The sequence below is a fragment of the Serinus canaria genome, chromosome 1A (assembly GCF_022539315.1).
Source record: "Serinus canaria isolate serCan28SL12 chromosome 1A, serCan2020, whole genome shotgun sequence".
Lineage (NCBI taxonomy): Eukaryota > Metazoa > Chordata > Aves > Passeriformes > Fringillidae > Serinus > Serinus canaria.
The window spans coordinates 71,814,288-71,839,147 of NC_066314.1; the positions used below are offsets into that span (position 1 = coordinate 71,814,288).

Below are 24,860 nucleotides of genomic sequence, written 5' to 3' on the forward strand. Positions count from 1 at the left end.
ACCATAAAAAGGTATGAAGCTGACCTCTGAGGGCTTGCTTCCCCCAGAAAATTTCCTTTTTGATAATTCATTCTTGCCATGCAGCTCTGTATCGTGCTCTAAAATTCAGTTTAAACGTGCAGTTATTAAAAACCAGACACTTTTCATTCTGCAAATTGTTCAAAAGTAGGGAGAGCTTTAAACTATTGACTCATTTTTATTGTTCCTTTTACAGTAACCTTTAATATCCCTTAATATTGTGATTATGAGCTTTTCTGATTTTGTTGGTTTTCTTTGCTTGTTCTAAAGTGATAATCTTTTAAAATTAATTTTCAGTATACAAAAGTATATTGTCAAATTCTCAGGTCTGTGACTGGTATGGCATAATCTGATCCAAGGTGTTAAAAATGTGTTGAAATTTTTGCATATTGTGTCTGCCCTTGAAAAGTTGGAATTCATTGTTGGTTCTTCCAGATTGTTTAGTAGGATGTTTTTATTGAGAGAATTTTATTAGAATAATGGAGTAAATTAGTTTGTGTACAGACACTAAACATGCCTTGACTAGGCTAGAAAGTGATCCATAATGTAAGATTAGTAAGTGAAGTGCAAGTCAGGAATTCAGTTCTTGACAGAATATCCAAAACTGTTGTCTGAATTTTTTTAGAGATTACAGGAAAATGAACGTGCATTTCCATGTATATAAAACATTTTCCCCAGAGTTGGGGTAGAGAGGTAAGCCAAGGAGTAACTGTGGAGTTAATCCCTCCTGAGAGCTGGCAGTGTTTCTGTAGCCTTGGTGTGTCTGTAGGAGAGCTGGTTAACCCTGCTGCTTTGGGATGAGCAGGTTACACTCCTGGTCCTGGAAGTGTGGATGGGGCTTGTGCAGTGCCAGGTGTGCTGCTGGGCAGAGAATGCCATCACAGCCATAAGTGGGCTAAAATTGTTTTCCTTTTAGAAAATGTTCAGGCTTCATTTCATCTTGCTTAGTAACTGTGTAGTGCAGAGGGATATTTCTTTTCCTTTTTTTTTTTTTTTTTTTAATTTGTCTTGCCAATGATTTAATTGTCTGTAAGATACAACAGGAGCATCCAGTGGTAGGGAAACATCAGAGATTTGAAGGTGTTTGAAAATCAAACGTGGAAGTACAGACTGATTATTTAATGAATGGAAAAGAAGCTGCTCAAGGATCTGTGATTTGCATATAGTCCAATGAAGAATTGTTTAAATGTTTGTAAAAAAAAAAGAAAAGGGAGATATTAAGATGAATTTGCAAAGTAAAAGTAGGGAGTTGAGCAAAAATTCGTAGAGAAGAGGGCACATAATGCAGTGGAAGATAGCCTCTGGGGCTGTCTCTGGGAAAGAATGAACTCTTAAGGATGAAAGCATGCCAGGAGTCCTCAGTCCGGGAGGCTGGATCTTTGTTAAAGGATGGCACTGAGGTTAAACACAGAGCACCAAGGTAGGCAGTGCAAGAACTTGCTGAATAGAGGCTCCTTTTCTATATGGCTGTTTTACAGCACCAATATGTCATTTCTCACATAATTAAGTGTTACAGTCCTCATTCAGGAAGCTACTCCAGCAGTGCATCTTCAGCTCCAGTAGGCAGAAATACAGAAAGGAAAAAGATTGGTAAAACCTTCCTAAGCATCTCCTGAGCTCCTTGTGCAATATCCAGTCCCACTGTTGGAGTGTGAAATTCTCCAGAGTCAGTTTTGCATATGAGGAAACACAAGAGGAAAGCTTGGCTATGTTTTGTTTCTGTAACTGAATGTTTTTCTTCCACAGAAATACAGAGAATGTGCAAATTACATTTCCAGCTGCTTTCTGGGGTGTAAGTGTGGCCCAGTTGTGGGAACACTCAGGAAGTGTCAGAATGTGCCTGCTGGTGTCTGGTGTGGTTATCCTTCAGACCAAGCAGTAAAAGCCCCAGCATTTTAAGGTTGACCTCTTGCCTTTTCTTGGAGAATTTCCAGGTTGGCATCTTGCCCATCAGAGTGTGCTGAATGAAAATGGGAGGTTAAAGCAGTTGTCAGAGGCTTTTTCTGAAAAGAGTGAGAGGTGTGATGGTCTCCAGTAATAATTGACTCCAGTTTTCTGCAGCCTTTCCAGAGGAGTCAATGTTGCCAAGTCATTTCTATGGTTAATGTGAGTGGTGTTTGAATATTATTTCTGGAAGCAGATACACCCTTATGTTAATGAAATCATTTTCATTGGGACTGTGCTTTTTTTTCTTCGAGAGAGAGTTCTAAGTAGAAATTTATGTAACTGAAGAAAGGGTGGTCCCTGTCACTGAGCACAGAACAGTTTTCACATGTTTTGTTAGAGATTAATTAGTAAATAAACTTGGCATTTCAAATCCTTGTTTAGAATTCTTTGCCTAACTAAGTAATGCTATTTCATACTGCTTTAAAACTCTCCCTAAATTCTGGCTAAGTGTGTGAAAGCCAACAGAAACTTTTCTTTGCACAAGTGCTCCAGAAGAGCCATTGCTTATTGCACAACTACACTTTGGTTTTGAATTGATAGTACACCAGAGAGAGAACCTTGGCCTGGCAAAAATTGCATTTTTGCACATAACTCATCCTATTTTCAAAATGCTTAAACTATTGTCTTCATAAAATTTCCTTCAGGGATTGCATTGAGTTTTTTCAGCCTTCTGATATTTGCTTCTGTGGTTGCAAACACACAGTTGTAGAACTATCTGCCTGGCTCAAAATGTGTTATTGTTAGAAGAGAGCCAGAATGATTCTGTTTGAACCAGCACCTTCCTAATTGCTACATAATTACAGCTAAACGTGGCCTTGTAAAATGTCTGCTGAGGTTTTGTAGGAAGATATACAGGCAGAGAACACAAGTTCTAAATTACTAAATTGTAATTGTAAATTTCTAAATTGTAACAGGATTACAGCAATAACTAATCAATGTCAATAGATAATAAATATGAGGCACAAGAGATTTTCTTTTTAAGTCTCCTTGCATCCAGAAGTTCAAAGTTTGTCTTAAAACAGAATAAACAGTTGTGAGTGCACAGAAGTAGTGAATGCAGAGGTTCTGCATTCATCCCCTTCCTGCAGCAATAAAAAGATGAAATGGGGTTTAGAAAGCCTTGTCTCGTTCCAGCATAGAATCCCCAGCTCTGGGTAACAGCCCCTGATTGAAGTCATTTAAAGCTTTTCTTTGAAGATTGCTCATGTTTTAAAATAGGTTGTACTTAGTGTAAGGTATCAAAGCAACAGAGACACAAAATAGAATAAGTAGTTTCTTTATGACCTGCTGAGTCACCAGTCTAGGATGAGCGACTAAAATAATCACTAAAAGCTGGAGTCACAAAGGCACATATTTGTGCATGGAAATGATTTTCCAGAGGCAAATTTATTTCCTACATTTAATGTTTTCTAATTTCTGGGCAGTATTTTTGAGCTTTTATAATCCTAAGTATGATGCAAATTAAACCTTCATTTTAAAGTATTTTAATTTTTAATATATGTTTGTTTAATTTTTAATATATTTCAAATATTGAAATGCCTTATATTTTGACATTATATTTTCATTTTATTTAAGTTGTATCACGTGGTGGTTTATTTTCTTTTAGCTCTGCACTAAATTATTACTGCTGCTTTCATATTATTACAAGATTATTTTTTTTTTTAAATTGAGCTGGTGCTCTTCCTGTCAGACTTTCATCTACAATTAAAAGGAAAAGTTACTTTTCCTTTTAAAGCCACTGTTGTGGCTGTGTTAAGCCATAAGGGGAGCAACACTTCTGCTTCTCCATCTTGGAGTATATTTTGGGATTGAAGCTATCACTCCTCAGCAGAGAGGTGCCGCTGAAAGGAATGCTCTGTGGAATTTTCTGTATGGTTTCTCTTGGAGACTTGGTGCTCATGTAGTGATGTGGCCTGAGTGGCCCAGTAGGAAACTGCCCTGCACATGAAGGGGTTTGTGTTTAATCAGCCAGCCACCAGCTCATCCTGGAAGTGCAGTTGTAATCTGAGTGTTGTTAACATTGTCTCCTGAGTAATTGAACAATTCCTTACTTTCCAACTGCTGAATGAGCCTTGTTTTGCTCATTCAGCAGTTTGGGCTTAAGAGGTGAGGGGCGTGCTGCTCTCTGACTTCATCTGGCAGGAGAGCCCTGGTTATCAGTAACATTCTGCAGGCTGCAGTTTGCCTTTGTAAGAGTGCCTGCTCCCTTTGTGCGTGGTTACACTATGTCCTGCTACTTTACTGTATCCTAGTTTCCCTTTGATGTATCCCTACAATCTACTTCCTTCACTTGCTGTAACAAAGTTCTCATTTGTACATCTTTCAGTCTTAAAGATGAATATGGGGAGTAATATTTCTAAACAAGGAGGGAGTGGCTTGGAAACTGTTTTGAAAGTTTTAGGTTAATCTGCTGTAGGTTTAATTATTTGCTACCTGAATTTTGTGTTAATCTTTACAGATCAGAGGATTTGTGTTTCTGTACAGTTATTTAGTCATTAAATGATTTAGAAAATTGATGATGTCAATGTTAATGGGATAACCAGAAAGGATTAAATAAAACTTCAAGGTCCAGGGAAGGTTGCTTATAAACCTAACAAAGGTGTCTGTTAAAAAAACCCAACCTGCCAAACCTACACAAAAATCCCACACATCTCTCTGTATAAACTGTTAGTAGGTTTTTAATTAAGAAGATATAAAAATAAGGGAATATTGAATGTGTGGATAAGGGCTTTGCCTAGTGAAGATTCAAAGACTGAGTTTGAAAGAATATTGACCTCCATTGTCATTTTTGAAACAACAGAACAATGAGTCATTTATAGATGATGAAAATTTCCTCCGGATGGTTGTCCTCCTCCTGTCAGAGCATTGTGTTATACATGTAAATATTTCCTAAATTATGCAATGTAAAATTGGTTGAAATAATATAAACAGTCCCTACTTTGAAGCAGGCTGTCTAAAGATTCAGCTTTAAGGATACAGCAACTCTTGGGTATGAACTGTGTCATCAAGAGGCCATTCTTCTTAATCTGTCTTCAGCTTCAAAGAATCTATATGGACTAGCAAAATGCAGCTTCTGGCTAAGTCTTAAAAGAACCTGTACAAGTGAACCTCTAGCAAATAACTTGGGAAAACTTAGGAATCAGAAAGTGATAGTGTTTAGGTGAAAGATTTGTACAGGATATTGTCCCCTGGATAGTGCAGCTCAATCTTCTATTCTAAAGGAGATGGGCGACTTGGTGGTGGATAGAACTAACTCAAAGAGCATTCCAGGTACAGAAGTGCTGTCTGTGTCTTATAAAACTGCTGAATAAAATCAGTCTGGAAGGTTCCAGTTGGCGGAGATGTGAGTTGGCACGATTCTTATAGAACACTGTACTTTTGACAGCATTGTTTCTCAAGTCCTCAACCATAGAAACAGTGTGCTTTGCTTCCACTTGGTTATAAATATCCTGCCAATTTGGAAACATTAATACAGTAAGTTTAGTGTTCAGCCTTTGGTATCCCACAAAGGGGACATAATTAGCAGTGGAATTTCCTGCAAACCTTTCTGCTTAAAGTTGTAGAGAAGCCTTGGTCCAAATGACTCGGTACATTTGCTAGAAAAGCTTGTGACTGAGTGCTCTGTATGCTTGCCTTCTTGCTTCCACCTAGAACCCAGGGCCATTACTTTCTGTAACCATTTCAGTGAGCTGCCATAGTTTTCAGTCTGTACTGTCACCTGATCCAAGCATGCGCCAAAATACCCACCGTTTCTGGCTCCTGTCTGCTGAATCTGCTTTGCAAACCCTTAGTTCTTGAGCTTTTGCCTTAGCAAAACAACCAACAGGCACTCTCATGGAGTGTGCTGGACACATGCCATCCTGCTTCCCTAACTCCTCTAATTGTTTATGTAAATCCTTAGCTTTACTAAACTTGTAAATGCTACGACAGCATCCCCATGTGAAATTGTGTGGCTCATGTGTCAAAAAAGGCTGCTTGTGAAAATATTTGTCAGAAGAATATGAATGCTACACATTGCACTGCATTCAGTGTTTTGTATCAACCTATTATTGCAATGTCATGGTGTTTGATTTTAATTGTAGACAATTATTTTGTGTTTTAATACGCAAAGGTAAGTTCATGTAAACTGTGAATGTACAATATTTATATATAAAGATAATAATTGTTATTTTTTGGCTTCTTTCTGGAAGAAAAAAATAGTCAAATATCTTAAGCAGAGGTTACAGTCTTCTTTACAAACAATTGTTTCTGCATGACTCTTATAGAAATATTTGTTCTTGTATGATAAGAAATTGTTGGATTCTTTGAAAGATATTGGGCCTGATCCTGTTAATGCTGAAGACAATGGCTGGAAAATGCTTCTTACCTCTCAAAAGAATGAAAATGAGCCTTTAGATTTCTCTAGTTAATAGTTTTATTAGTGAGGATATTGAACAGATTCCTAGAATAAAGGGTTAAATGTTGTTTTAGCCAGACACAGTGTTGAGTAACTTCACAACAGTATGTGTTAGCCATAATGGTGAGGTGTCCTTGTAGATGTTAGGTAAGAAAATTGTCTCTTAAGTTCAATAATTTAAACTATACATTTAATAATTTAAACTATACATTTTTGTGGAGGAAAGCTAAATGTTTGCATAGAATTTGGGACCCGTCACTATTTCTACCTTCTACGTTCACTTTAAGGATCCCTGTTTCTTTTCAACATCTCATTCCATTTCACTTTTCACTGTGGCTACATTCCTTTTCATGGTCATTCTTATCTTTATCACTCTTACCTTTATTTCACAGCACTTTTTGTGTTCATCCTCAGTCACTTCACCTGTTGCTAACTCTCAAATCCTCATCATGACTTCACATTTTCTTGCACTTTGATATTGAAATGTCACTGGTGATAAGTAGAAGCAGTTTTTGCCAGATGGAGCCAAAAGGTGCAAAAAGTTGTAGTTTTGAAAATTGGCACATTTATGTCTAGAAGAAAGGGTATTTCTTCTTTGCAGGTGTTTTTCTGTGAAGTACAAGAATTTGTGTGGCTGTTCAGTCAATGTTTCTAGCCAGCTGCCTGTGATCCAGGCCAACTGAGCAGGTGTTTTTCTGCATGGTCAGAGAACCACTTTTGCTGTTACTTAGACTTTTCATGTATAAGGAGAAACACATTGCTTATCAAAACAATCTCTGGCCCACGACTGGAGGGGAGAGGAGGAATTGTTCCCAAGATCCATGTCCGTGTCACCAAAAAGAGTTAAAAAGAACTTTCACAGACTGTGCCTGTGGTCTCACATCCTCCATGCACTGAATTGGTCAGATGCTGTAGCCTGGCCTTACAGTCCCTTTCTGGAGATCTCCCTCGGTTCAGCCAGCCCTGCTGCTGTTCCCTGCTGGCAGCAGAGCAGCCTCTGTCCAGAGGGGAACCTGCAGAGAGGGCATTTCCCACTTTTTGTACCACAGGTGGTCCTGAGAGCTGAGCTGGGAGCTCCAGCCCTGTGTGTGATGGATTATTTCTGTAGGAATCCCAGGAATTCCAAAGCTGGGAAGAGCAGGTGCTCCAGGAATCTGAGTCAGGATTGCTGAGTGTCTTCTTAAGCATTTATTGCCCCAGTCACTGAGAGGATTTAACAGTTTTCACCCTGAGAGTGAAGTGCAGCACCTCAAGAGTTTTCCAGTGGTGCACTGAAACCTGCTAAAGTGACCTTGGATTACAGAACATGATTGATACAGTTCATAGAAATCCCTTGGTTTGTGTCCTGACGTGGATATTTTTGTTCATTGCAGAGAACATGCCTAAGAACCCTCACTGTAAGGTTCTTTCTGCTCAGTGTTCATTTCTTAAAGCAAAGGTTGAATAAACTTTAGTCTGAGCATCCAGGCTGCTGCTGGTCAGTGTAATGCTGTGAGCTACCCAAGCATTGCCATCTAAAGTTAGGTATTATTGAATATGCAAACCTCTGTGCTCTTCCTTTGAATTAGAAAATAATCATTAGTTAAGTTTAGAAAAATTAGAGCCTAGTTCTAATTGCGAAGGTGAGGTAAAGTCATGAATGAATACATATTGCTTTACAATATTTCTGTTTCAGTAACTTTTAAATTATATGTATATCTGCATCTTGCATTTTTGTTTGTCATGTTGTCAGAGAACCAAGTGTATGATAATGTGGTTATCATACACTGTGCTGGTAAATATTCCTGGTAGTACAAAATTGGTTCCAAATAAATTCCAGGTTTTGACTTTGATATTTAAATTATGATTCAGCAAGGAGAACTCAGTAGCCAGAAGTTTGTAAGTTCAGTTAATTTCAGGGAAATTCCATTAGACTCTCTCTGCTCAGAATCCTTGGTAATGATTGTTTGTTCCTGGTTTCCCTTTTTGTATCAACAATTAACACAGTTGCTAACTACATTCATTGAAACAGGTAAGTTTTGAAAGAAGAAACAGCTGACAAATTTCAGTTGTAAATTCAGTATTGGCTCCATATGTAAAAAGCTTGGAAGACAAGAGCTTTAGCTGAGAGAACTAATTGCTGAGCAGTTAAAAAATAAATGGACTGCATGAACTTATTCTAGCAGCACACTCCTTTTGTGTTTTTGTATCTTGTGGTTTTCAAGAAAAGCAGACAGGATATATCCAAAATATAACCTTGAGGAATTTAAATCCATTCATGGGTATGGAGGGAAGGTGCAATTTCCAGGATACTGACTCAAAAAAGCACTGACAACATACATCCTGTATTTCTTCACGTTGTAAATGTAGAAGTAGTTTCAAATCCAAATGGCTTCTCACAGCTAGAAGTGCCACAGAATTGTCTGTTTGGTTAGTGATGCGGTTTGGAACAAATATTTTCAAAATCTGGTTAACAGAGAGAACTGCTTCCAGCAGGAAAACTTACTGAGGTTACTTCAGAGATCCAAGTGCACAGCAATGTAAAATACTAGTTTGCTACTAGAAATACTGTTTCATTACTGTTAGTTTTTCAGCATTACAGAGTATCTGATGTTACACACTGCTCTTGTGTTGTTGGAAGCTGAGGGTGTGGTTTGGGACTAAAACCAAGTGGAGATTGGAACAGTATCTACAGTATTTTAGTGTTCCCTGTCCTATGGACAGCAAGAAGCGTGCAGTAATTTGTGAGAGTCTGCTCATGTGGGGGAGAAACAAGATAATTAGTGAAAAAGTCCTGTTAGTGTTTCCTTGAAGTGTGATAAATAGGAAGGAAAGAAAGTGTCCACATTGGAAGTACCTGAAGGTGCAAGCCTCAGCTTTTCAGGTGAATTGCATGAAGCTTTGTGTCAGCCTAGTCCAGAATAGTGAACTGATTTATACTTTGTCTTTCAGATGAACCAGAGACACGAGATGCCTGGTGGGCAGAAATCAGACAAGAAATAAAATCCCATGCCAAGGCATTGGGTTGTCATGCTGTAGTGGGCTACAGTGAATCAACCAGCATTTGGTAAATCATGATGATGATTTGATTTTCAAAATGCCACAGAAAATGTATTTCATCATCAGTGGAGTAAAAATTAACTATTCCAGTACAGGTGTTGGTACTGTCTATTCTATAACTACTTTACAGAGTTTGAGATTATGAAATTTCAGTATTTGGCATTTTTATATATGTTTAGATCTGGGTTTTAAGTTTTTTCGAATGAATGTTAAATTTTTTTCTTTTAAGCTAAACCCTAGAATTTATTTTGTAGTAACAATATTAATTTATCCATGAAGTTTTCTAAACCTAATCTACCTAAATAATTAAGACTGTTCTTGAAAGTATATGTATTGAAGTTTCATTATTGGATAATGACTGGCAGACCAGAACTTATATGGAAAACTTCACATTTCAGGCCCAAAAAAAGCTTGTCCTGGAGCCAGATGTGTCTGCTGATATTAAACAGAAAATTACTCTGGTTCACTATTTTGAATTGCATTTGGGAAGTAGCAAGAAAATTCCAATATCTGAATTTATTTTCTTTCAAGTTGATTTTGCCTAAATATTTTAAGATAAAAGCACTAAAAATTTGCTTTTTTAAGGAGAGAAGTTGGAAAAGTTTCGGTTTACTGTATTTTCCTCAATTACTCCCTCAGTGAGGGATGAACCAACATGAAGCATTTATTCCTTTGCTTCTCAGTCTCCCTGTAAAAAGCACAAATAGCTTGTATTCTTTTTCCTACCCTAACTATGGGGAAAGAATGTTTAGAGCATAGACAGACAGTCAAGTATTGGGTTATTTAATGCTTGCATTTCTCTAAAAGAATTGAATGTGGTAGTGTTCAATTATTGATAAAATATTTATTGGAATTCCCTTACTTATTGCCAGTTCAGCTTTATTCCATGCTCAAAGCACAAGCCTGTGTAAGTGCTGGTCTGCCAGACATGTTATGTATGAAAAATTATTTTGGAAAGAGAAACAACAAATAAAAACAAGGCACAGGTATCATTCTAGAAAATGTGGGAAAGATTCTCTTTATTTTTTTTCAATATTAAACAGTGGTATTTTATACTGAATGCTAGATGTTTGTTTCTTATTTAACAACCTGAGAATTATTAAAGCTCTGTGGTCATTCTGAGAGCTTGAACTCTGCTAAATCCTAAGTATGGTTGGTTACTTTACATGCAAAGTGTACCATTTTTGTAATTCTTCCTAGTAAAATTGTACTGTTTTGCCATTTTTTATCCTTCAAGAAGCACCCTTGTCAGTGTTGAGCTGTAACTTCATTTTGAAAATTGAATGTTAATGAGATGCTGGGGCTCGCAACTTCCCTTTTACTTTTGTAAACAATTATGCCTTGGGGTTTTTTTAATGTTTAGTTGGTTTGCTGTATTTTTTTGCATTGTTAACCACAGAACTGAAAACCATACTTAAACCTGGTTAGCCTTTCCATTGCTATGTTACTTGTAACATTTGTTTGAGAGTTTTAATGGATCAAATTGCACAAGTGCACAGAATTAGTGGGGATGTTTAACTTCACTGAGACTTGTAGTAGCCCTTTAATCTGATAATTTGATATAAAAGCAGCCCCTAAGCAGTAGGAATTCACTGTGTTGTTGTTCTTTTCTCTTATAGTGAAGAGGTCTGTATTTTGTCCGCATCTGGCACAGCAGCTGTACTGAACCCTAGGTTCCTTCAGGATGGCACCATGGAAGGCTGTTTGGAACAAAGGTTGTCATGGCAGCCTGGCTTCTTTTCCATAGGGTCAGAGAAGGGAGAGGTTGATTTTTTTCCTCAGAGCCAAGATAGTTCTTCTCTATTAGGGTAGGTTACAGTGTTACAGTGCAGGATGCGGGACCAACCACTTTACTGCTTTTCACTAACAACAACCACCACAGGAGTAATGGAGCTCTGCACCCACTTAGATACTCTGTTTTTATTTCTAACAGTCTCAATAAGGTAACACGTTTGACTACTAACACAGATCATAACTCAGTTTTTTCCTTCGCTGCTCTTCAGGTCTCTTTTCTCACACCAGTTTTGTATCACACCATAAAAAATGACAGACGTTTGATAACTGACATTAGCCAGAAGTGGCTGTGTCTGCAATGTGTGTATATCTGCTCCATTAAATACTATATATGTGTGGGAGATAAAGTAGCTTGGTTATTAAACAAATACAATGCCAGGTTTTTTCCAAAATAGGTATGTGTTTGTTGAAGTTGATGAACAAAAGCATGAAACTGAAGTTTCCCTTTGTTTCTGCTCTTGCAAATAGAATTTGAAGAATGAGTATTGCCACAAAGTTGTTTTTGGGGAAAAAAATAATTATGCTTTTTGGTAATTTATTATGTATTCATCAGGACAGTAATCAAATATTTCAAGGGATAATTATAGTTGTAAGCAAAGCTATTCATTGCCCTTTAGCGCTTGCATTGCTTTTTCTATAATAAACCAGTCAACATGGTTTATTTAGAATTTATTATTCTTTGTTAGCAGAAGACCATTGTCTTCTAGTGAAGACAGAGTTTTAAAAACGGTAGCCAAAACTAAAATACTTGGTTTTATAGTCACTAAATGATGGAGAGAAAGCAATATCATGTTCGTAATGTAAAGAAAATATTACTTTTTCAAAACATGTGTTTTGGGGCTACTAAGAGTCTTGGCATGGATTAGAAGTGCCAGGGGAAGGTAAAATAGTTAAACAGACAAAGCTCATGCTCAACACTAAATCTGTTTGCCAAAGTCTTATGATAACTAATGTTCCAAATCTGACAGACTTGCTTAAGCACCTCTTCAAAATCCCTGAGAAGAATTGTTGATGTGAAACAGAATCCATTTGCAGTGATGCAGTTGGCCTGTGCTTTCCCTGTTCATATTTTTATAGTGGTTATTCCTCATGGGGGGGAGAGACTGTTATAAGGAAATAATTCATTTTACCTTATTGTGCTGCTTCTCAAAAGGATGATTGGTTTGTTGTTTGTATTCTGCTCTTACGGGGTTTTGGACACAATGAGAAAAGGAGAATTTTTGGTGTGTTTGGTGCAGCTAATTCTGTGTACAACTGTTGTATCATGGATTATATTTGGAAGTTGCACTGCTTCAAGCCAGTTCAGTGATGTTACAGGTTTTTATGAATTGTTGGTCACTGAATGTCCTTTTTCTCAATCCCTGCATAAGTAGTTTCAATGCAAATTTTATTGAGAGCATTTTAGCAAGTAGTGTGCAACCTTTTCTTCTTGTAGTTGGTGTATTGTAGTACTTGTCACACAGGTGTAATGGAGCAGAGTTCAGTTGTGGTGTATGGTTTGAGTAGGTCTCTGCAGGTGATAATTCACATGTGCACTTACTGAGCATGGTTAACAAGATGCAGATGTTTTAAGTATTCTCTCCATAATGTATTTTTAGGATTGAAGAAGCTTCACCACCAGGTTGTGGATTTTGCCATATCCCATATGATGAATTGAACATGCCATTTCCTGCTCACCTCACTTACTGTTACAACTGCAGGAAGCAAAAAGTTCCTGATGTCCTTTTCACCACAATTGACCTTCCTGTAGAGGCAATAGTTGTTGGGAAGGGATGTCTTATTCAAGCCAGGTATCTGTCGAAATCCTTCCTTAGTCTAGTAAAGTTTTGGAGAGCTCTAAAAGAATTCCTGTTGCTAAAATCCAATGTGTCATCAAACCTTATCTTATAAAACACAGAATTGGCATGTGTTCTTGAATAACATTTCTCTCTGAAAGTATCACTGCACTGGTTTGGGCTTTGAAATTCAGCTTGTAGGACTAAACTCACAGAGTGGAAGATAACTAACATATAGTCAGAGATGGGATTGCTATGCTCTGCTTTATTCATTTCAGATAAATATGGCTAATGCTTTAGCTGTGAGCTCACTTGGGTTGGGTTTGGTTTGGTGATTCTTTTCTTCCTTCCAATGTGTGCCTTAATAACTGTATTAATAGGAATTTTAAAAGTTCTACCACTAGAAATTACAGTAGTAATTTTCTGTACTTGTGCCTGAAATGTTTGAGGCTTGCAGCAAGAGAAACAGATGTTGGCATGGGGGCTCTTACTAGAAGAAGAGCTGAAAATAGAAGTTTCAGATGGCACTGTCTCAAGGGGTTCTTGTAAAGAACTGGCATTTTTTTGTACTGTTGGAGCAACCTAGAAGAATTGAAAAGAAGCTGCACTCGGTTATAGCACGAGGAATGACTTGCAGGTAGCTGTGGTCCCCTTGAGCCTTGCCAGGTCTGCCAGAGCCCTGTCTGTGCTGTTGTGTTCCAGGTTGTGCCGGCTGAAGAAGAAAGCTCAGGCTGAAGCAAATGCCACCTCCATCAGTAACCTCCTGCCCTTCATGGAGTATGAAGTGCACACACAGCTGATGAACAAACTCAAGCTGAGGGGAATGAATGCCCTCTTTGGGCTGAGAATTCAGATCACTGTGGGGGAAAATATGCTGATGGGCTTGGCAGTAAGTACTGGTGGGATCCTGGGGTGGGTCTGCTTTCTTGCAGTATTTTTTCCAGGAAGATGTGCAAGTGTTGTGGGATTCAGAGTAATCAGACATACTAAAATGTCATTTCAAGAGCAAGTATCATAATTATTGTAAAATCAGGACAGACTTGTCTTTCATAACCAGCAGAAGAAGATTGAAATCTCTTGAAAATGGTAAAAGACAAGATGATTAAAAAGAGGATGAGAGGAAAAGAAACTTCAACCAGTTAATTGGCACAAATTGTAGAAAAATGATGGTATTCTTTAAAGGTCCGTCAAAGAGATCCCTGTTCTTCAAATTGATTTGTAGTTTGATGACAAATAAGGTCAGTTAAGCCTGTCAGGAAATCTTCTGGTTATGTGGCAACAAGGGGAGGTTGTGTTGCCTCTTCTTTGATGGAACTGAAGAAATAAATTATAGATTTGAGAAAGTCAAGAGATGTTCATTAACAATATTTTCTAACCCCATTCTTTCATGCTAGATTAGAATAGTGAAATATGCTGCATCTTCCTGCATCTGGGGATGCTTGGGTAATTCTGGCTGCCATCTTCTTTTGTCTTTCATGATCTGGTTTCTGTAAATAGAAATAGGGTTGTCACCCTATTTTCTGATGCTGAAATTTCCATTTTCTGATGCTGAAAATGGTTTGGCCAAATTTTAGATCTCAAAAACTCAAAAAAACTATTTGCTTATGCAAAACATACAGAGGGCATAGGCTTTAATTTTTAGTTTGTTTGGAATTTTTAGGCAATTTTTAGAGCTCCACCATTAGAAATGGAAAAGAGGGAGTTTTCTAAAAGAATAGTGAGGTTTTTTCATAAGTAAACAGAAGAGCAAGATCCATTTGTTTATTTCCAAGAGATGCTGCTGTAATTTGCATGTTACAATGCTGTTTTAGCATAAGCGTTATGGAAAGCTTTATATGAAAATATTAGGAGTTCATGCTCATATACTTGTCTTTTTCTTTGTGACTTTTTAAAAGTCTGCAACAGGTGTGTATTTAGCAGCTTTGCCAACACCTGGAGGTATTCAGATTGCTGGCAAGACTCCAAATGATGGCACCTATGAGCAGCACATATCCCATATGCAAAAGAAAATAAATGATACAATAGCAAAGAACAAGGAACTTTATGAGATTAATCCTCCAGTAAGTAAATCTTTGATTCTTAAGAAATAAAGCATTCTGATTTAACTATATGCTCTGTATATCCATTTTTTCTTACTGGGTCATTCGGAACAGAAGTATATTTACAAATAGAGATACAGACTTCTTTCACTGGATTTTGGAAAGCTGCTGGAATTTTCAGATCCCTTTGCCACATAGCCAAGTCTCTGTGGTATTATTTAGATATATTTCTCAGTAGAATGATTTTCAGAGTGATGTGGTTCTTAAAATTGTTAACAACTTGTGGAGAGTTGAATTTTTTTTAAGCTGGGCAAAACATCTCTTAATTCTTACACTCTTTTTAGGAGTTACCTGAAGAAATTATTGGGTCTCCCATTCCAGAGCCAAGACAACGTTCCAGGCTATTGAGATCTCAGTCAGAAAGCTCTGATGAAGTGACAGAGCTTGACCTTTCACATGGGAAGAAGGATGCTTTTGTCTTGGAGGTGATAAACATTTTCACTACTCATGTTCATACTTTTCTTCTCCTGAAATATATATTTAAAAAATTTTTCTTACTCATCTCCATACACTTCCTAAATTGTGTATGATTTTTCCCTTTTATAGCAATAGAAAAAGGGAAGTATTACATTTTGCTTTGTCTCCCTTTTCCTTACTCTATTTGCTTAAAGCACAGCTCTGTCTACAGACTGTCTGAAAAAAGATTGCCCTGCTGTTCATGAATATGTAGCAGTCTCCAGATTAATAATTAGGAGCTTTTGAGAAATGTCCTTCTGCTTGCTTCAAGCAACAGATCAGACTAATCAAAAACTCAAGATCTATTTTCATAAACACTGAGGTTCTGTGTTGCCACACTTTCTATCTAGCAAATAAAAAAATTGTATTTTCTTCCTGTTTCAAAGCTCTTACTGCGGTAGATGAACATTCAGAATTATTAGTTTCCAGAATGGGATGTATTCAAAGCATTCCAAAAACTCATGTGCCAAGAGAGCACATAGAAGATTTTCAGAATTTCAGCTATTGCTTTTCACAATTTAAGAATTCATAACTTGTGACAATACCTTCCAGTTCTTTCTACAGCTGCAACCAGAAAGAGCAACACCTGCAGATAAATAAAGGGTGTAGATTTCTGTTACCTCTCTCTTCACTAAAATTCAAAGACACAATTGAACATTGTATGTTTTGAAGTCTTTAATTCTCCAGCAAGTGTTTAAAAAGGGGATGGAGTTTTAGTCATCCTGTAGAGACAGTACAAATACCTATCACTGACTGAAAACCACTTGAAAATACAGCCTGCAATTGCAGCCTAAGGTACATCTAAGGCTTTATTAACCTCCACAAATCACTTTTTCATGGAAAATAATCTGGAAGAAAGGCTGTAGAGAGGGAGAATGAGGGAGCACTATAACAGGAATTTGTTTGAAAGCAGAAATGTGAAAGGAGAATGAAAAAATAACAGGTTGGGAGAGTCTGGGATAATAAGTTTAGATTGGTTGGTGCTTTTGCAAAAAAGATTGAATACCTTTGTAAAAAATTGAGGATTTTTGTAAGGTATTTAGAGAAAAAAATTACTTTTTATCTGTGGAATCATTTACTGCTTTCTTATTTGAGAAGTTTGGTTTATGATTAATTGGATATTAGAGACAATATTCCAGAAGATTTAGTTGAACTCCTGACAAAGCTTTCAAGAGTAAAATCATTGTTCACTGGAGCTGTATAAGAAAAAAAGTAAAAATTTCATTGGGATGAGGATGTGCTAAAAGAGGCTGAGAAGGCAGTTATGAGAGGTAAAGATATCTGGGTTAGTTTAGTTTAGTTTTTGGGGTTTTTGAAAGGAAAGAAAAAGACAATCCCTTTTTACATGGAGAGGGAGAAGGAGACACATTACTTGACAGAAAACCCTTCAATACTGGAGTTAAATTATAAACCGTTTCTAAAACACCTGATAAGAAAAAGTTGGCAGTTGGAGGTAAATGTGGATCTCTTGCAGGTCAGTAAGACAGGATGAGTGTAAAAGGCACACCAAAGGTATTTACAGCAGGTAGCAGGGCTCTCAGTCTGATCTCAAGGAAGAGTGTTAAAGGTTGAATGGAATGGAGGTTATTTGATTTCTTTTGGGAACTTCTTACTGGCACAGCAACATGATTTTCTCCATTATTCCCTTTTTGCAGATTGATGACACAGATGCGATGGAAGATGTACATTCTTTACTGACAGATGTTCCACCACCTTCTGGTAGAGTTACAACCATATTTTTCTCATTTATGCTGTAGGCTGCAAAATGACAAAATGTGACTAGTTTTATTAAAAATTATCTTATAAGTTCCAAGAGAACTGACAATATTACTGTTTCTGAAGATTTTTAGTCTGAATTAGGGATTTGCACATTTCAGGGTAATGAAAGTAGAATGGAGAACTAATTATGGCCTGGTATCAGTTGTCTTTATGCTATTTATTGTTGTACAGATATGTCATACCTTTCCCAGCAGAACTGCTGGATCTGGATAAGAGGCAAATATAGGTGTCAATTATTGGAAATTGCTCTGGACATTTGATTTGTCCTTGTCCTTCCTCTTTTCATTGTAAATTTCCCTGTGTTTCTCCTGAGAAAGTCTTGGTTTCCTTCCTAATAACTGATACCTGTGCTAATCTTGTCACATAGAGCTCAGAACTGTCCTTGTATTATCTGTTGCTATCACCAAGTCCTGGTTTCCTCACTGATTATGCAGTTCTGCTGCAGTTGATTTTACTGCCCTAAATTAAGGCCGTCAGCCATCATCTTGTTTTAGCCTCTTCTGCATGTAAGTTATGAATGTGTTTGAAGCACAAAATCCAAAGTTACAGATTGTCTTCACTGTGAAAATGAAGCATTTTTGTCCCTCTTTTCTTTGTCTTATATTTACATTTCATTGGATGATGCTTCACTGCTGGTTTGTTAGGAGACCTTGGTGAGGGATTGGTGGTGCTTCCAGCTGCTCTGGGCTGAGCAGTGACACACACAGTGACACACACAGTGACACAGTGACACACACACACACCTGCAGTGAGGAGAGCAGTGAGCAGTGCCTGCTCCTGGGGGTGACAGTGCTCTGCAGTGCTGTGCTCCCTGGGCTGAGCAGTGACACACACACACACCTGCAGTGAGGAGAGCAGTGAGCAATGCCTGCTCCTGGGGGTGACAGTGCTCTGCAGTGCTGTGCTCCCTGGGCTGAGCAGGGACACACACACACACCTGCAGTGAGGAGAGCAGTGAGCAGTGCCTGCTCCTGGGGGGTGACAGTGCTCTGCAGTGCTGTGCTCCCTGGGCTGAGCAGTGACACACACACACACCTGCAGTGAGGAGAGCAGTGAGCAGTGCCTGCTCCTGGGGGTGACAGTGCTCTGTAGTGCTGTGCTCCCTGGGCTGAGCAGGGACACACACACACACCTAGAGTGAGGAGAGCAGTGAGCAGTGCCTGCTCCTGGGGGTGACAGTGCTCTGCAGTGCTGTGCTCCCTGGGCTGAGCAGGGACACACACACACACCTGCAGTGAGGAGAGCAGTGAGCAGTGCCTGCTCCTGGGGGGTGACAGTGCTCTGCAGTGCTGTGCTCCCTGGGCTGAGCAGTGACACACACACACACCTGCAGTGAGGAGTGCAGTGAGCAGTGCCTGCTCCTGGGGGTGACAGTGCTCTGCAGTGCTGTGCTCCCTGGGCTGAGCAGTGACACACACACACACCTAGAGTGAGGAGAGCAGTGAGCAGTGCCTGCTCCTGGGGGGTGACAGTGCTCTGCAGTGCTGTGCTCCCTGGGCTGAGCAGTGACACACACACACACACCTGCAGTGAGGAGAGCAGTGAGCAGTGCCTGCTCCTGGGGGTGACAGTGCTCTGTAGTGCTGTGCTCCCTGGGCTGAGCAGGGACACACACACACACCTGCAGTGAGGAGAGCAGTGAGCAATGCCTGCTCCTGGGGGTGACAGTGCTCTGCAGTGCTGTGCTCCCTGGGCTGAGCAGGGACACACACACACACCTGCAGTGAGGAGAGCAGGAGGAGCAGTCACTCTAGCACCTCATTCCTTGGAGATTAGAGAATGTTGTCTGGTAATGGAGTAAGGTGACACTTCAGTGTCAATGAGCTATTTGATCTTTTGCCTATTCTGTGGTTTATAGGAATCCTCCTTTTTCATTTGCCTTTTTTTCAGTATCTTATTCAGACACTGGTTCAAGACAAATAAGCAGAGGACTGGTTTTCTGCTGTTGTGGAAAGCTCTACTACACTGCTGTCAAAAGAGAAGCATGTTTTCTGCTCTCATATTATTGTTTCTGCACATCCTTTCTAAATCTTATTAGATTCTTCAACAGAATTTCTGCTTTTGATGTTCTGAAAGACAGTCCATTAATATTTATACCCTCTGCAAGCTGCTACACAATTTCTTTTCTAGCTCATTTTGTGCTTTTATATAGGCCCTACCAGACTGGCCACTTTTCTGCTTATTTAACTCTATCTTCAGGATTTCTGAATCACTGACTTGCTGTTAATAGCTTTTTTACTCTGCTGTTTAGTCATGATAATTCTGTTTTCATTTGCAATCAGTCACTATGGTAGTTCCTTTACAGCCTTTTCTGTGCTCTCTGTTAAAGGTTGGCTTTTTAGCTTTTCATAGCACACCTTTTTAAACAATTTCCTCATTTGTGCATAGTTTATCTAATAGAAATAGGTGGAGCAGTTGTGGATTTGGGGTGTTGGCCCCTCCTACAAGGATTCTGTGTTTGTTTTTGGAATGTTGACCTCATTTCTGGTGTACTATTCGATATTCAAAACCACAAGGGAAAATACTTGCAAAGCCTTGTCACATATGTTTCCTTTATGAGTATTTTTATATTACAGTGTATAAAATAGATCTTCACAAATATTTTTTCACAGGTTTCTACAGTTGCAACACAGAAATTATGCCTGGTATAAATAACTGGACACCAGAAATTCAAGTAAGGCTATTCAAAATTGAAATGTTTTGCTAAATTGTTTTGAAATATGCTGTAGTAATTTAAATATATATTTTGAAAGCTAAATTCAAAGGACACCCTTGTGACAGAAATAAAAATAGTATTTTGGTAAGAACAATAAGGTATGAGAACCTGGGCTTTTGTTGGGTTTTTTAATGCTGTCATGTAACAGATAACCTAATACAGAAATATGAGAGTAATTACAGTAAATTTGAACTTCAAGGTTTTGGCTTTTTGAAAGGTTTGTCTAGGTTTGAGGCCCCTTAAAGGGAACAGATTGTGGACAGTGTTGCTTAGCTACCTTATTTTGTTACTTATTGAACACAAATGTTAACATATTTTACATTATTGCCCTTCTTTATGAATTTGGGTTTTAGACAGTGGATAAAATATATTTGCAAATGTTGGCAAAAAATCCCCATGTTTGTTTCTAATTCAGATGTTCACAGCAGTTAGAGTGTCCAGATTAAGCAACATTAACCCAACAAATCAAACACTCAATAAGAACTTTAATGATCTCTGTGAGAATCTGTTGAAGGTAAGAATCTTATTTCAAATACTTTTTTATGTGTTCAAGTGGGAGCCAAGGAAAATTCAGCTGTATGAAATTAACATGCACTCATAATTTTGAAAATAGACTGCGAAGTGTCTGTAATTAGCTAGTGGGTTTCTGTAAAGATAGCTTAAACCTGTTTTAGTATATTAGGGAATTCCAGAGCTTGTGGAACCTGAAGGAGTCCTTTGACTAGCAGGATACTCTAGAAATAGAGCTCCACAGTAAATTGCATTCTGTCCTGACTTTCCACACATGTAATTCTTCTTCAAGAAAAAGTAAATATCATTAGATGACTTCTACTACGAAAACAGTTTTGATCCCTAATTTCTCTGAAATAAACCACCTTTTTTTTTTCCTGAGTAACACAGCATGATCTCCTGTCTTCAACAGAGTTTATATTTCAAGCTGCGGTCCATGGTTCCCTGCTGCCTTTGCCATGTGAACTTCACAGTGGCTCTGCCAGAGGATGAATTGGTTCAGGTAAGGGAACCTTACCTTGGTGCCTTCAGCCTCCAGGCACAGCCCTAGGTAGTGTTTGCTGTTCAGGGTAACCTGGGCTAGGATTTGATTTACTGCTGTGGCTGCTGAATTCTTAGATGGCTTTTTCCCTTTTATGTTTCTATGCAAAGAACTGCTTGTTTGCAAAATTATTTTTCTGATTGCACAAGAGATCAACTTACCTAATATGCCAAATGTTCCTGATTTGCAGATTGCTGTCACAGCTGTTGCCATTACATATGACAAAAACCAAGCACTACAAGCCAACAAAGCACCTACAGAAAAATCACAGCAAAGAGGTAAATATTGTGAGGCATCTTTCCTTTTTTATCCCCAGTGCCTAATTAGTTTGGATTGTAATTTCAGTTACATGTACAGATCACAGAATATTCGGAGTTGAAAGGAACCCACAAGGATCATCAAGTTCAAATATACATATTTTTCAGGGAGGGTCTTATAACACAGAGAGGTTTTTTAGAGTTCATATACTTGACCTCCAGCAGGATGACTTGCTTATCAAGTATTATGTATTTATTTTACATAATCAACATATTTATAGTACTATGTTATTCTGTCTATGATACTACTTTGATTAATAGGTTGGTGTAGCAGATGATGACCTTTCTGTTTTATTTTGGAACATGTGTAAATCATCAGGGAAGACTTGTTCTTATAAGTATAGATTTTGTCAGTACCTGAAGGTGGAAAATAAATTATTTGTAATACTTTTTAAAAAGCCCAACCTTCTGCAAACCCTTAAGCAGGTCAGTACTAGTTTTGGAGCTCAGTGAAGCACATGGAGGGGATGGAATAGACTGCTGTGGTCTGCATATGTCACCTTGCCAATTAAGTACCAGCTCATGCTAGAAATGCAAGTGTGCAGTCTGAAGTGGGGATTCAGACAGAACTCTGAGCATACTCAATTCCTGAGACTGGAATTAGATAGTAGAACAGAGTCACATGTTTCTAAAACATTAGTTATAGCTAACTTTTTCAGTACAGTGAAGTGTTTCCTTTCATGTGAAATTGGTGCTTACTTTTATTATAATAGCTGTCATAGATCCAACTGCAGAATCAAAATAAAAATGCATGGATGGATTTCATTTTTCTCCTAAAACCTTCAAATACTTTTCAGTGGAACACAAGCTCTGTTCAGTGTTGCAGCTGGATTTGTTTCTGCAGAACTGCATCATTTTATGCACATGCTGAAAATACCTGTTTAAGTCAGACCTGAATAAACTGACTTTGCTTGTAATTACTGGCAAATCTTCTTTTGGGGGTTAATTATCAGTTGGCCGTGTTTTCTTTGTTGAAGCATCTACAGACAATGAAGAACAGCTCCAATTTCCCTTGGAACTTTCCTCTGATCCCCTTTCTTCTCAACCATTCTCTCCAGCTAAAGGTCAGTTAAGGGGAAGAATATTAAACTGTTGTTTTATATGGATTTTAGTTCTGCTCTTTCATAGTTGTAGAGGCTTCTTTAAAATATCTGTACTTTCACAGGCTTTAAATGTGCTTTGCTGCCTAAGCATAATGGTATATTTACTCCTGTAGTGAAATTTTTTGAGAGTCACATAAGATGGCTTGGCTGATCATTCTGTCTATATTTCCTGTCTTTGCATTTAGAAAATTGAAGGTGCTGCAAATCACTGGTGTTGGGTGTCATCTGACATAACTATCAATTACCTAATAATTAGGCTTGTCCCATACTGTAAATGGCCCAAATAAAGCACCTCCATGTTTTCTCAGCCTCACAGAATTAATCTCATTGTTTTCATGATGGGAAATACTTTATCTGCCAGATACTGATTGCATGCCAATTTCCTTTAAGTGAAAGGAGCCTAAACTTGTATAGTAAATCATCTGTACAGTGCAGCACCCTGTATCTATTAAACAGCTGCTTTATTTTACCTGAGATTGAGCTGCATTTCAAGAAGGGTTGTCACAGTTCTTCCATGACTGCATTAAAAATTAATACATTGAAATCAGCTGTCTTTAATTCCTTCTGCCTTGTTGTAATATCTACCAAAATGGTTTCTGAGAGGAAATTAAATATCTGGGAATTACTGTAATGTTTGAGCTCCTTTTTTGCCTGTACTTCTTTTGTGTAAAGAAGGCTACCTACCACACTTACTTGTATTTTCAGAGGCCAGATTAATTTCAGCAAAAATATTCTTATTGGGTTTTTTTTTTAATGCTTAAATTTTAATTTGCTGCATTTTTTATTTTCAAAAAGAGAAGCTATCCAGAAATTTCTGCTGGTGTCTCTAGCCATTACTGGACTGTGCTGTGTGTGCTGGGCACTGACCAGAGGAGGGCAGCCTGTTCCCATGTACCCCTTTTCCTGCTGTTCTTCATGTCCCATATCATGCTGTAGGCAGAGCAGTTCAGCCTGAAAATTATTCCATCTGTCATTTCTTCACAACCTCATTGTAGTTACATTTGCTTAACTGGTTATTTAAAATATCTCTACTTTTCTGTAGGATTGTTGTTCTAAAAATACTGCTTTACAGTCTTTTACAGTAGTGACCTTCACTGAATAAACATTAAAATTGCAAGGTAGATTTAGTAAAGTGAATTATTTATACTAACTCTGTTATCAAAGTACACAGTATACTATGTAGAGGGTGGGGTTTTTTCATGCTTGACTCTAAAATCTTTCATAGGGGTCACAGAATGGTAGAGTAGTTTGGGTTGGAAGGGACCTTAAAGCTCATCCCATCCCATCCCATCCCACCCCTGCCATGGCAGGGACACCTCCCACTGTCCCAGGCTGCTCCAGCCCCAGTGTCCAGCCTGGCCTTGGGCACTGCCAGGGATGCAGGGGCAGCCCCAGCTGCTCTGGGCACCTGTGCCAGGGCCTGCCCACCCTGCCAGGGAGGAATTCCTTCCCAATATCCAATCTAAATCTCCTCTCTGTCAGTGTGAAGCCATTCCCCCTGTCCTGTCACTCCAGGCCCTTGGAAATAGTCCCTGCCATCTTTCTTGGAAGCTGCTGTCCTGTAACTCTGCTTAATAGATGATCTCAACGCATTTAATTTTGTTTTGTTAGAAGCCCTGGAGGGTGCAAGTTCCCACACAGGTATTCCTGCTGCTCAGAGAGGTGAGTTTCCTTAATTTAGCCATCTGCCAGAACAGAATGAGCATTCTTGGGATATTGGTATACTCTTTTTGGATGTGTCTTACTCCAGGAAGTGTTTACTACTTAACTGAGAGTGCATGCTCTGGTGTGGCTTAATGAGATCCTAATATTTTGATGTGATTTTTCATTATAAAAGTTAGATTTGTAATAATAACAGCCTCTCTGTCAGGTACATTGCTATAACTTGATCTGACAGAAAATGAGTCCCTGGGAAGAGAGCTGTTTTGCCTGTGTTAATTTGAAGTTAGCATGTGTTCCTCCCGTTTCTTCAGGATAATGAAGAAACGGTGTTTGCAACCCTCCCCTTTTTTTTTAAAGATGTGTAAACACCCCTGCAACTAATACCAAAAGTCATAGCAGAAACAACTCTTACTTCTTATTTTAATGATAGTGGGAGGGGTGTTGGAGGGAGGATGTTGGGGCAAGGAAGACTGTTCTGTAAGGAAGATTCATTTGTGTTTAAAACAGAGGTGTTTTTTCAGTTTGTGACTCTTATCCTCATCACCAAAGGTTTTTCTTTTTTCACTCTGTAGGTTAGTTATTGATAAAGACATTTGGGAAATTAAAATCCTGATCAGCAGCTCTTTGTAAGGAAAAAAATGCAATGAAAATTAAAAAAGGCTTAAATAAAGTTTAAAAAGCCATAACTTACAGCCTAAATTGAGATTA

At 38.4% G+C, this 24,860-nt stretch overlaps 1 protein-coding gene and 1 long non-coding RNA gene across 16 annotated transcripts in view; one reads left to right on the forward strand and one right to left on the reverse strand.

Moving 5' to 3' along the window:
* The window catches only part of C2CD5 (C2 calcium dependent domain containing 5), a 57,113-nt gene that overhangs the window by 25,824 nt on the left and 6,429 nt on the right, over nt 1-24,860 (forward strand). For 5 of the 15 annotated variants that reach the window (XM_030238256.2, XM_050983426.1, XM_030238255.2 and 2 more), the window contains 13 exons: nt 9,293-9,407; nt 11,020-11,115; nt 12,793-12,984; nt 13,672-13,858; nt 14,865-15,029; nt 15,353-15,493; nt 17,180-17,243; nt 19,916-19,977; nt 20,435-20,533; nt 20,942-21,031; nt 21,261-21,348; nt 22,365-22,451; nt 24,102-24,152. In XM_030238256.2, coding sequence (XP_030094116.1) covers nt 9,293-9,407; nt 11,020-11,115; nt 12,793-12,984; nt 13,672-13,858; nt 14,865-15,029; nt 15,353-15,493; nt 17,180-17,243; nt 19,916-19,977; nt 20,435-20,533; nt 20,942-21,031; nt 21,261-21,348; nt 22,365-22,451; nt 24,102-24,152 — 1,437 coding nt within the window. Of the gene's footprint in view, nt 1-9,292; nt 9,408-11,019; nt 11,209-12,792; nt 12,985-13,671; nt 13,859-14,864; nt 15,030-15,352; nt 15,494-17,179; nt 17,244-19,915; nt 19,978-20,434; nt 20,534-20,941; nt 21,032-21,260; nt 21,349-22,364; nt 22,452-24,101; nt 24,153-24,860 lie in introns of all 15 variants that reach the window. The other 10 variants (XM_030238249.2, XM_050983401.1, XM_050983415.1 and 7 more) reach the window with 6 other exon arrangements.
* On the reverse strand, nt 17,254-19,902 carry LOC127060421 (uncharacterized). Its single transcript, XR_007779470.1, has 3 exons — nt 18,826-19,902; nt 18,337-18,532; nt 17,254-18,240 (listed from the first exon to the last, which is right to left on the reverse strand). It is a non-coding gene; the product is annotated as an uncharacterized LOC127060421 (long non-coding RNA).